The sequence below is a fragment of the Manis javanica genome, chromosome 13 (genome assembly GCF_040802235.1).
Source record: "Manis javanica isolate MJ-LG chromosome 13, MJ_LKY, whole genome shotgun sequence".
NCBI classification, from domain to species: Eukaryota; Metazoa; Chordata; class Mammalia; order Pholidota; family Manidae; genus Manis; species Manis javanica.
In genome coordinates, this window is record NC_133168.1 from 28,514,216 (window position 1) to 28,528,082 (window position 13,867).

General features: G+C 33.3%; 1 protein-coding gene across 1 annotated transcript in view; it reads left to right on the forward strand.

The window, feature by feature from the left end:
* ME1 (malic enzyme 1) overlaps nt 1-13,867 on the forward strand; it is a 256,822-nt gene that overhangs the window by 97,824 nt on the left and 145,131 nt on the right. Inside the window, exons 5-6 of the mRNA XM_037004920.2 lie at nt 970-1,131; nt 13,477-13,580. Of these exons, the coding sequence (XP_036860815.1) occupies nt 970-1,131; nt 13,477-13,580 (266 nt within the window). The remainder of the gene's footprint in view (nt 1-969; nt 1,132-13,476; nt 13,581-13,867) is intronic.

Sequence of the window (13,867 nt, forward strand, 5' to 3'; positions counted from 1 at the left end):
TTGAGGTGGGTGTGGGGGAAGGTGAGGGGGATACAAGGGCACAGTAATTTGCAATCACAATATAAGTTGGTCACAGAGATGGTAGTACAGCATGGAGAATATAGTCAATGTTTCTGTAACATCTTTCTACATTAATAGATAGTAACCACACTAGAAGGGGTGAGGATTTAATAATATGGGTGACTGTTGAACCAGTGTGTTGTACATTTGAAACCAACATAAGATTGTATATCAATAATACTTCAAAAAAATTTTCTTAAATTGCCTAGGATTAAAATCACATGACTACAATGTATGCTTCAGAGATATTCAAGGTGATTAGAAATAGGCTTAACAAAATTCATTAAGTCTAGTGGAAGATTAGCATGTAAGAGAAATAGCAGACTGTGCTTGGCATACTTCAAAGATGGTAGAAAAATACCCAGTGGTTATAGGAGTTAAAGAGGCTGGATCAACATTGTTGTGAAAATAACAGGATGGTGTCGAGATGAATAAACCAGAGATGAGAACATTTGGGGGCTACTTAGTAAATATGCGTTATTTAACTGTGCACACTCACATAATTATCAAAGTGGATGTAACTAATTTCATAGTTGTTCTAAGTTTCACTTTAGTTACCAGTTTGAGCTCTTATTTTCCTGTCCTCTTCCGACTTGCACCTCTTGATTGAAGACTGAGTTATTTGGGTGTGAATGTGTGAATCTTTATGTGCATACCCTCTCTTCTTTTTTCAATAACTAAATTAATCATATATATGTATTAAAATACTTAAGATACATGTATCAAATTTAATTCTCCATACTCTTCCACACTTACAAAAATATAAAATCTTTTCTATGTACATTCAATTTATATTTTTGACAGCTTGCTATTTTATTTTATCAGTATTAACTTCAGAAATAGAGACCAGGAACTGTGCCCCAGGATTTGCAAATATGTATTAATAGACATTTTTTCTTTTTCCTCTAGGCTATTGTGGTGACTGATGGAGAGCGTATTCTTGGCTTGGGAGATCTTGGCTGTAATGGAATGGGTATCCCTGTGGGTAAATTGGCTCTGTATACAGCTTGTGGAGGAATGAATCCTCAGGAATGTCTGCCTGTCCTTCTGGACGTGGGAACGGAAAATGAGGTAAACAATTTAAGACTGTAAGACTATACACCTTAAAAATAGCACAAATTCTTGCATTTTGAGCTTATTCCAGGAACTTCATGCAGTTCATTTTTTTTCTGTCTGGTTCTATTTCTCACTTCAAACCCATCCTCTAACTCTTAAAAGAAAATTATTCTTTCTTTTTTCCTTTTCCCTTCTCCTCCTCTACTATGTGATTAATCTTTTACCAGCTTCTTTAGGGTTTTCTCCTTTGATGAACATTTATACCATTATTCTATAAAGTATATGTTTTACTTTATGAGATCATAGTTACCTATTCAAAAATATTATTTCCATGCTATGCAGTAATTAATTCCAAAGGACTTATACTAGGTTTAATCAATCTGAAATCTTGTTCTGAAAGTCTATATTGAACTTGAAGTAGATGATTTGGGGTCTAGTGTTTCTCATTCCTGCATCAGTATTTTAGTATTTTAAAGTTCTATATCAACTAATTTTTTTGTTCATTCTTTATTTAGGATTTGTTGTGGGTGATAGATACTAAAAATTAAACGTAGAATTTTCTGAAATAGAGATGAATGATAGACTTTTTAAAAAAGATAGACTTTTTAAAAAAGTTGCATACAAATATCAAATCCAGAATAGATTCATCACTAAATAAGAGCTTGATAATTTATATGTGTACCATTTTTATAGTTGTTTTCTTTGTCTCTTCTAAAACAATTAGACTAGTAATAATTTGTTATAGTAACTTGAACAGTTTTTATGTAAATCTATACATACAAGGTTATATATAAAATATTTAACTTCCTATATACATGAGTGCTCATCTAACCTTCATAAAGGATGCATTTTGATAAAAACACATTGCTCATCTGGCATTTTCTTTTTCAATACCAAAGGAAATGATTTAGAAATTATTAAATTGACCTCTTAAACAAGTGCCCTAAAATTATATATATACCTTGAACATTAAGATTTTATTTTTTCATATATTTAAAAATATTCTGTGAAAAATTGCAATGAAATCAAATAAAATTTAAGTATCACAAAATCTGTAGAACATCTTAAAAATTCTAGGAGAGAGGAAGAGGAGTATACAGTGATGAGACAGGAATACAAAAATTTAAGAATTCAGTCTTAAACTTGGGCTTTTTATTGAGAAGTTGTCAGTATAATGTGGACATAGAGAAAGTGGTGCACTAAGGGAACACCATTGGGACTCTGATTCTTGCATTACTAGAGATTATGTTAGTTACATGAAATACTTTATTTCATGAAGGTATGTCTTAAACTTGCCAAGTTGGTCACTTGTCTTGAATTTTCACACATTGTAGTGTAGTCCCGTATTCCTGGTATTTCCTGTATTCCTTTCCTCTTTTGGTATCCAGTGCTCTTATGTTACTCCGTTTCTGTCCTGCATCCTACTCTCGTGGCTTGTGGAGCTGTATCCACCTGTCCTTCATCAAATTTCTGTCTTTGCTGTGTTGTAGATCTCACTTTTTTTGTTCTTTTCCCATTAAACATGTTTGGTGCTTATTATATATTTCACTGTTTTTCAAACAACTAAACAAAAAAATAATCATATAATTTAAATAGATCTATTGTTAAAGTACTATTAATTGTTTCTAGAGATTTTTGCTTACTGCTAGTGGACTTTTGGACATACTAGTAAAAAAAAAAACTGAATAGTAGAATTTTAACTCTTTGACAGGTTCCTGGAAAATATCTTTTTAGCTAGAGGGACCTTTCTGAAACTCTTCAAATTCCACTATGTAGATTTAATTGAATTAGACAAATATTGAGCATGTACTATTTGGCAAGGCCTAAGCGAAGCCTAGGTGATATCAATTAATAATTTAATATCTTGCTAGCAAGATATTCTGGATCTAGAAGAGGAGATACATAGGTAACTAGTTTCAAATTTATTAAATGCTTTAATAAGGACATTTGATAAACCATTAAGGACAACTAGCAAACCATGTCTCTGCCAGTTATACTCTTAGTCTTTAACTCTGTATTACTATATTATAGTTATATAATTCTATATTAACTGTTTATGACTCAGTTTTCTACAAATCATTTAAGAAATTTAATGGTAAAAATGTATATTAAAACATGATTAACTAGAGTTCTTGTTCTAAACAGAAAGTAAATTATTTGTTCCTTTTAAAAAGATAGTTTAATAATAACAGGGAGTTAGCCAAACTACAAGATTTGAGGGAATAGTCTCCAAGATTGCCTTTGCTTCTGACACCAACTGCAAGTTCAAGCGGATTCCCTCCAGCTCTCTCAGGCTTGGTAATTTGCTAAAAGAACACAGAGATCCCCCTGAAAGCTATTATAACCACAGTCATCGTGTATCACATGGACAGGATATGGACTGAAATCAGCCACAGGAAGAGCTGCACGGGAAGAGTCTTGGAAGGTTCCAGATGTGAGGCCTCCATTTTCCTCTCCATAGAGTCAGGACAGGCTACCCTTTAGTGCTGATGTGTGAGACTGATACATGCCCCAGTGTCCACAGTTTTTATTGGGGGCTCCATTACCTAAGTATGATTGATTGATTAACTGCCCATGTGAACTCAGTCTCCAGTTTGACTGATAACACCTGGTTGGTCTTTCTGATGTGGCCAGCATCCATCCTGTGGCTGTTAGTTGTGCCCCCTAGGCTGTTACATACAAATGGTAAAATGGCCCCATCTGGATTGGCTCAGGGCTTGTGAACCATGTCACAGGAGTCCATGCCAACAATAGCAAAACTATAAGAAGCCAACTCACAAAAAGTAAAATAGGTCTAAAGTTTAATGATAAATAGAATTCAGTTTTAAACTCAGGTAAGATTATGGGTTTGATCATTCAAACTTCTAAGGAAATGTTCTGATGCTATAGAGAATGTCCAGAGCATATTAAAATTGACAGCTTCATAATGTCATTTTCTGAAAAGAACATAACCTTGATGTCCAAATCTGGTAAAAAAAACAACACATAAGAAGAAAGTGCTAATTAGTTAAGTTAAATTAGTTAATTGAAAGTCTCATGTTTACCCATATTTCCAGCTGTGTAATCTTGAAAAAACTACTTAGCACTTCTGTGCTTGAGTTTCTTCATGTAAAATGAGTACCCACCTTATAGAGAACGGCATGATTTAAAACTCTTTGAATGCTTAGAATTGTGACTGGCGTTTTGTAAGCACTAAGAAAATGTTAGCTTAATGAATGTAGGTGTAGAAGCAAAAATCCTTCATAAATATTGGCAAACTGAATCTTGAAGAATATTTTTACTATCAGAAACTACCTGTTCAAACCACTAGTAATATCATAATTAATGGTGATACATTAGAGGCCTTTTTAAAGGTTTATCAAGATACTTGTTCCCACTGCTATTCTCTTTTTCATTATTCAGAAAGTGCTAGCTTGTGCAAAAAGAAAACAAATGGGCTACAACTGACTGACAGGAAAAGACCAAATTACCATTATTTATAAGCAATATGTTTATCTTTTGATGAAACCCAAGACAATCAACTAAAAATATGATGACCAAATTAGAGCCCTCAGTAAAGTGGCTGCTTATAAAATAAATATTAAAAACTCAACAGCTTTCCTGTGGCATATAATAATCAGTTAACAAAAATTATTTCATTTGCAATAGCAACAATAGTTTATTCTGCTAATGACCAACATTTCTAAGCAAAGAAGTAGTGACATTTTATTTGGTTCATCAGAAGAATTATTTTTTTTTATAAAAAGTACATATCTGCCCTATTCTTTCTAAGAACCAATAGAGCTATGTTTTATTTATTAAGCAAAATATATTTTTGTATTTTACTCAACTTTCTCATAATGCTACTGACTTTGGCAACATATATCAACTATTTCAGTAGCAATAATACACTTATATTTCAGAATTAAGAGATTAGAAGCCATTTGAGATTCTGGATTAATCTTATGTTGCTTAAAATGGATAGAAACACTCCAATATGTGACTTTCTTTGTCTGTTGTGAGTTATTGGAGTTCAAAATATGTTAGTAATATTCTAACCTGTAAGTAACCTAACCTAAATTTATGTTCCTAGCTCTTAATGTATAAATGGAGAATAGAAAAATAGTCCATACTAACACTTAATGTTCTTATTTTATTCATTCTGACATTTTATTCTTTTTATTTATTTTGTATTGCTGCTTTACTGAGAAGATAAGAAAGAAAACAGTTTAATAAAATATGACTGAGTTGGTGGATTTGTGTAAACTAGTGGAGTTTTTATGTTGATCTTTGTGTTTCACTTTCATATGTTTGGAAAAAGCTTTTAGTTAAAACATTCCTGTGGTAATAATTTTTAATTTCATCCCCTTTGTAAATCTCTGCTCAGGTTTATCCTTCCTAATAAAAATATAAAAACGAATTGATAACACAACTTAGTGTCTTATCCAGAGTAACCTCACAAAATTTAATGAAAACTAGACTCCTTTATATAAACTACAAATGCTTTCCAGTTTAACATAAATACCTGTATTGAGGAGTAGTGATCATAGAAAAGGAATTAACAATTGAATAAGACAGTTCTCATTTGCTATTAAGTCATGCTTGCCTGACTTCTTAAAACTCCACAGCTTTCAACTAAAGGAAGTTTAAAGAATGAAGACACTGAAACTGAGCCACAGAAGTACTTGGCTAAAAAAAATATTCATTCTTTAAGTTAATAATGCAAAGCATTCATTTAGGTAGGATGCTTGTGTTTTCATCTTGCCTTTCATCTGTTATTTCACAGTCCACATTTACTATAATTTACTTCTTAACCAGTTGCTGTATAAATTTTCTTTTGTTATATTTAGTTTTCTTCAGTTGTCTCTTAAGGGCATGGCATCCTTAATTTCTTTTTTTTTTTCTGTTATTGCAGAATCTTTTCATAGAAATTATGCTTTTTTGTGTATTTTTCTTATATAATTGACCAATATTAAAGCTTGCTGTTTAGCTAAAAATGTGAGTGAATGTTCCCCGTGTCCCCTCCATGCCTTTGTAGGTTTATCTGGTTACAAAAATGGCCTCATGTATTGCATGGTATATTAGTGTGCTGGGGTTACCATACAATCCCCAGAACTGTGCAGCTTAACCAATAGAAATTCATTTGCTCACAGTTCTGGAGGTAGAAGTCCAGGATCAAGCTGTTGGCAGGGTCAGTCTCTTCTAAGGCCTCTCTCCTTGGCTGGACCTCTTCAGCTCTTCCTCCTGTGTCCTCATATGAGCTCTCCTCTGTGTGCATATGTGTCCTAGTTTTTTTAGAAGAGCCACCAGTTATATTGGATTATGGTCCACCCTAATGACTTCGTTTAATTCAATGACCTCTTTAAAGGCCCTGTCTCCAAGTACAATCATATTTTGAGGTACTGGGAGTTAGGACTTGAGCATGTAAATCTGGGGACACAGTTCAGCCCATAATTCAAGGTCAGTCTTCAAGAGGGCATGGGGCAGAATGAACAGGAGACTATGTGCATAGTTATTCTTTGTTTATTAAAACATTGCTCCAGGTCTCAGCTTTTCTGACTCTGATTTTATGTTTAATCTGGCCTTCAATTCATGTGTACAGTATGTCAAGAATCCTATCAAGATCTAGAACTCATACAGTTAAGACTCTTCCCATTTTGAAGGTTCCCCCTTGTGTTCTAAAAAGTGATCTTCATCTTTGGCATGAACCAGTTATGTTCTGAATGAAAGACAAACCTTGTACATTTTCTGTCATATGTACCTACTATGTATCTTTTAGCCCTTGTACCAAAGCTACAATGTGGCTTGAATTAGTTTCCTATTGTACCATAACAAATTATTACAAAACTAGTGACTTAAAATGACACAGATATATCACCTTATTTTTCCATAGATCACAAGTTTGACACAAGTCTCAAAAGGCTGAAATCATGAAAGGTGTCAGCTGTACTGCTTCCCATACCCATGTCTTTTCCAGCTTCTGGAGACTGCCTCTTCCCTTGGCTCCTGGTCCCCTTTATCCATTTTCAAAGCCAGCACTGTCATATCTTTCTGATCCTACTTTTGTGATCACATCTCTTTCTATGACTACAGTCAGGAAAGGTTTTCCACTTTTTGGGAGTCACCCCTAATCACACGTGTAAAGTCTCTTTAGCCACATAGAGTAACACATTTGTGAGTTCTGGAGTGTGGTCCAGGCTAGACTGGCATCGTTTCTCCCTCGCCTTCCTTCACTTCTAGCCTTTATCCTTTCCTATTGTGGAGATTGCTTGCCATTTCAGACAAGCCATCCTGCACTGGATTGAGTACTAATCATTATAATAATGTCAGTGGAGAGAAAATAATCCTTCATTTCCTATGCTTTCAGTTTGTAGCATCATGTTCTTACTTTTTGGTGGTCTCCTTTTAACTCACCCTTTCTAAATCAGAAGATGGTAATGGATTATATTAAGAATTTCTTTATCTATTTCCTGAGACACTACACCAGGTCTCTGGGAAAGAAGATGGGGTTTTTCTTCAATTTGGTTTTATATTCACTATAACTATTAGGAAATCCTTGAAGTTTGTGACGTATTTTAGAAATACCCATTTTATAAACTAAAATAGAAAACCTGTTTACATGAGACAGAACCTTTTGGGAAGTAGAATAATTTTATTTCACCCTAATAATAGAAACTTGAAATGGGTGTTCTTAATATATATTCCATTGACCAGCCCCTTAAGGAACCAGGGGCATGTGCTAAGAAGGCAGAATCCTGGACCCCACTCCAGCCTTAGTGAATCACAGGAAAATTTTAATCGTTTTTATTTCTACTACTTCTTAACATTCGTACTAGATCATATACATGCTGACATGTAAGTATAGCTTTAAAATCCTGACCAATGTTGGCAGTTAGTTTACTTAAACTTATTGATGATAAGAGCCAGCAAGACAGCAAAAAATTATGTATTATTTCTTTATGTAATTTTTTATTTGAAGATAATAAATGATTATCTGCATATTATAATTAAAATTATTAAATGCTAAAATAGGAAATATTCATAATATGGTAGACAAAGGTTTATAGTGTTCTTAATATTCAAACACTTAAAAACACTTTAAGTCAATAAAAATGTTGAATGTGAAATATAAAAATTGCTTAAGGATATATAGGCATAGATAATTGACAAGTGAAGAAATGAAAGTTGTCAATAAGGTTATTAAAAGTTGAACAGTATTAGAAAAGCAATACAAATGAATGCTACTTGGTAACATTGTATATAAATATATATGTATATTTATATATATTTGTATGTTTATTTCATATATGTGCACACATATGTGGAAGACAATACTTTTAGTTGAGACTTCCACAGAAGAGACATTATATATCATGGCAGGGTATGAAGGAGTTGTTAATTTTTCATCCTCTCTGGGAAGGCAAAGTTCTAATACAGATCACAAGTTTTAAATATGTTCATCTAGTGACATGAAAACTTTTCACAATATATTCTTACGTGAAAAGAGATTATAGAACAGTCTATGGTATTGCTCCAAATTCTGGCAGCTAATATTATACATGCGCAGACATAAACAAAAGGATCTAGAAGAATATACATCAAGGTGCTAGTGGTAGGTAGTTGTAAATATAGAGATTATTGTTATTCTTGTTTTTAATTTTACTTTTTCAGTGCTCTTAAATTTTTGATAGGCAAATACTGCTTTTGTAATGATAAAAAACTTAAAATATTAAGAAAATATTTTTTAATTCTCAGGAACCTAAGATTAGAAATGTAAGCAACAAGCATGAGGTGAGAGAGTGGTTAATGATTAGTATTATTTCAAATAAGTTAATGCTTCCAGAATTGAAGTAGTGCTAACAAGTAAGATAATTAACTTTACCAATATACAGCCTTCTTATCTCCTTTTTAGAATTCTCTTCTATTTCCACATGCTTTGTCTTTTAACCTTTTTCAACTAATCTTTTCCCTTCTCTCATACTTGTCTTTGTAAGTCTTAGTGATACCACACGCATTACATGTGATGCTGCTTGCTTAATACCAATTCTTTCATTTGTTCTCCAACACAGAGCTAAATAAATGTTTACTCTTGACTACATGAATTTTTTAATGCAATGATTTGACATCACTTCTGGGCTATGCTACTTGATCTATGGACCCATTATCAAAATTGTGTAATCTTGTTAAGTTGCTTTTTGTAGATACTAACTTTTTTTTTGTCAGCCAAATCTCAAAGTTATTCAAGCCTTAATTATGGAATTTCAAAAAACAGCAATTTTTGATATGTGTATTATGATTGCAAGATTTTCATAGTTTCCTGATTTCATTCAAAAACTTTATCTTATTCGTAAGTCTTTATAATTGACTCTTTATTTTACTCAGACTTCTTCATGATATATACTTTAACTTTTAGCCTGGGAAAGAATGAGAGAAAAGAGAAGGGGAAGCATGTAACGTGTTTTCTCAATGTGTCCTTTCTTTTAATTCACAGTTTAGAAGTTCAAATATATATTCTGAACATGGAGAAAGTATTTTAATTCTGGCAGCCATTAGTAGCTCATTGGCACTTCAACCTCAGCTGTTCAGAAGCCTGCCATTATGTTGTCTAAAGTTTTTAGGCCTCAAGGAACAACTGGGCTTTACAACAGCCCTGTTTCAGATTTTACATTTCACCTAAAATACAATTATGTGATTAAATATGTTGCCTTCCTGCTAGCCAGAAAGTCTTAACTCATTGTTGTGCTCTTCATTATAGGTAGGATGACCATATAATGTTTGGCCAAACCAAGACGCTTTCACAATGAAAGAGGGTTCTGTTAATAATTATATTAGGATACTAGGTGTGAACTAGGTTATAATTTCTGTTGGCTTTGAGCAGATCCCAACTCACATGATTCAAATGATTTGACCATTTTAACATCACCACACCTGCAAAAACATATCATTTATGTATAACAAATCACCTCCAAATTTAGTGACTCAAACAATTACCATTTTATTAATGTTCATGATTCACTGAGATGGCTAAAAAGGCTGGTACAGCTTGGCCTTTCTCCATATAAATTCTCATCCTTCACAGATCGTTCACCTTCCACATGGATACTATACTCATCTCCATCTTAGGTTCTCAAAAGCTTCACTCCAGTAATAGCAGTAGGCCCTTAATCCAGGATCCTGCCTCTGGATCAGGCAGAGATGCAAGTGTAGCTCCTTGATGTGGCTGCTTTTATGTGTTCCCACACACCGAACAGTGGTGCGGCAAGGGCAGGCAGAGAACCAGAATCAGTACCCCCTTCAAAATGGGAAGAAGAAGAATCATACGGCTCTACCCGGTTCATAGCAATTTTGAACCCCACTGGATACATGTTGCGAGGTCACCTATTTGGGGGGTCAGGGAATGTTCTTTGATTAGGGCCCAGCTTTATTTTCTCTGGATCTGTCAGAAGTTCATTTTCCCTTAGGCTTCTGGCTCTGTTCTCTGGGCTTCTGGCTCTGTCCTCTGGAGATTTCCTTTCTTTTCCATAAGAAACCGCCATTTTGAAGCTGAATAGCTTCTCAGCCTGCCTTCTTGCTATGGAAAGTTGGGGACTCAGAGAAGGATTTTCATTTTTAAGTGTCTCTGTGCCAAATAACCCAACTGTATAGCACCCTTAAATTTTTTTATAGGCTGTCTATATATCAGATTATAGTTTAGTCTATTAGATAAAGGCCCACTCACAGTTTTTTCTAATGTACAGTTTCCCTACATTGACTTTTCAGAGTACTGTGGGACCAGTTCCATTTTTTGAAAGATACAGTATATAAATCTTAGTGTACAGCTTGATGAACTTTCACATGTGTATATAGTCATCTATCCATCATTCTGATCAAGATACCAAACTTTCCACTAATTTTCTTTTTCTTTCTCCTATTTCACCCATTCCCTCATCTGCTCTTCCCTATAGTAACCACCAGTCTAGTCTCTGTGTTTATGAGTCCATATCAGTTTTGTTTGTTCATTTGTTTGTTTTGCTTTTTAAATTACACATATAAGTAAAGTCATATGATATTCACCTTTCTCTGTTTGACTTCACTTAGCATAATACATTATAGGTCCATCCATGTTGTCGCAAATGGCAAGATGTCATTCTTTTTTATGACTGAGTAATATTGTATTACCATTGTGTGTGTGTGTGTGTGTGTGTGTGTGTGTGTGTGTGTGTATATATATATATATATATATACACATGTTTAATATATATATATATATACCACATCTTTTTTATCTATTCCTCTATTGATGAATATTTAGCTTGTGTCTATATTTTGACTATGCTGCAGTAAACATAGGAGTGAATATATTTTTCAGATTAGTGATTTTATGTCTTTGAATAAATTCCCAGAAGTGAAATTGCTAGGTTGTATGGAATTTCTACTGTCAGTTTTTGAGAAACCTCCATACTGCTTTCCATAGTGGCTGTACCAATTTGCAATCCCACCAGCAATGTGTTAGTGCTCCCTCTTCTCCACATCCTTGCCAACACTTGTTATTTTTTGTCTTTTGGGTAGTATCCATTCTGACTGGTCTGAGGCGATACCTCATCATGGTTTTGATTTGCATTTCCCTGAGGATTAGTGGTATTGGGCATCTTTTCACATGTCTGTAGACTATCTATATGTGTTTGTTGAAAAAACACCTATTTAAGTCTTCTGTCCATTGTTTAATCAGGTTATTTGGGGGTTTTTCATGTTGATTTGTATGAGTTCTTTACATATTTTGGATATTAGCCCTTTAATCAGATTTATCATTTGCAGGTATGTTCTCAGTACATAGGATGCCTTTTTGTTTTGTTGATGGTGTTCTTTACTCTGCAGAAGTTTTTTTTTTTCAAAAGAGTTGCCACAACCACATCCTTAATTTGATCTTTGACTGCAGGCCTTTTTTTACTTTGGAAATACTTACAAGCAAGTCTTGTGTCCTCTATATTCTCTTTAAATTTTGCTCACAAACTGTACCTCTTCTTATTTACCTCATCTCTGTTTTAACATCAGCTATGAGAAGCCAATTAACACAGTCAGCGTTCTGACTGGAAATCTCGTTAGCCAGATTCACAAGTTCTTTAAGTATATTTCCTCTATTCCAGGTTACTGAGGTGATAGTCCTGTCAAATGTTTCACTATTACATGTCATAGATTGTTATTTTTTCTCCAGCTTGCAAAAGCAGTTTGTCATTATGAATTTCTTTCAGCAATACATGGTAGTTCCAGTGTACAGGATTTAGATGTATTTTATTAAATATTTTACAATGAATTTTATATTTTGGAGTGCTGTTGTAAATGGAGTTGTATGTTTTATTTCAGCTGTTCTTTGCTAGTATGTAGAGGTAAAACCAACTTGTGTATATTGACCTTACATCCTATGATCATGTTGAAATTCATGTATTTTTTTCTAGTGTATTTTTTATAGATTCCTTAGTGTTTTCCATGTAAATGATCATATGTATACAAATAAAAACAATTTACTTCTTTCTTTCTAATCTGCATTCCTAATTTATCTTTTTCTTGCTTTGTTGTAATAGCTAGAGTCTCCAGCATAATGTTAAATAGAAGTGGTGAGCATGGGTATCCTTGTTATCTCTGATCTTAGGGGAATAGCTTTCAAGCTTTCATTGTTAAATGTGTTATTAACTGTGGATTTTTTATACATGTCCTTTATTAGGTTGAGGACGTTTCTATTCCTAGTTTACTGGGAAATTTGGTTATGAATAGGAACATTTTACAGTACATTAATTATACCTCAATTAAAAAACCGAGTTAATAAAAACAGTATTATGTGTACTAAAACATGGACAGAGCAGTGTTGTCTCATATCTATCAATTTTAGAAAAAATTAAACTTTGTAATAAAAAGATTAAGAAAAAATATAGTCAAGGCTTAAAATTATTTTTAGCATCAACTATCGTATTAAATATATGATCAAAATGTTTGTCAAACGTTTTGCTTTTAGAACAGAAAATAAATCTGAGAAAGGATTTGCTATATTTCCATTTCCTAAGCTAATATAATACTTCAAAACCCAGCATTATTTTTCTGTATAATAAACTTTGCTTGTAAAATCTGAATAGAGCTTTTCTAATTATCTGAGAGATAATGAGAGATTTTATTCCTTTTTTCCCTTAGAATAAGGCAGAGTGTTTTTAATGTTTAGTGATTATTTTTCTTATTGTCATATTAATACTGTAGTTAGATTCTATATAATACTAAATAATAACACTGTCTGAATCAGTATGGAAACATTTTATTTCTATTCCCATTCCTATTATACAGAGGAGGAACTGAGGCTCAGAATCAGTAACTGACTTGACTATAGTTATTTCCTCTCTGGTAACTTTTTTTATCTAGGAGTTACTTAAAGATCCGCTGTACATTGGACTGCGCCAGAGAAGAGTGAGAGGGCCTGAGTACGATAGTTTCTTGGATGAATTCATGGAGGCAGTTTCTTCCAAGTATGTAGGATCTCTATTTTATCTATATTTGAGTTAAATTAAAAAAAATTAAAGATAACTAACATAATAAACTATAGGAATATCCAAGTTTGGTGTTGTATCTTTAATAATTAGAACTGATTTGAATGAAACACTCACACACACACATACATACCCCTGCCTACATAATTATTAGTGGCCAAATGATAACATCATGTGTCTATCCCAAAAAAGGTTGTCTCTGCTGCTATCCCTGGAGATACTTTTCCCTTCTAAGAGTTGTTAGATCCTGTGATTAATGAAATGCA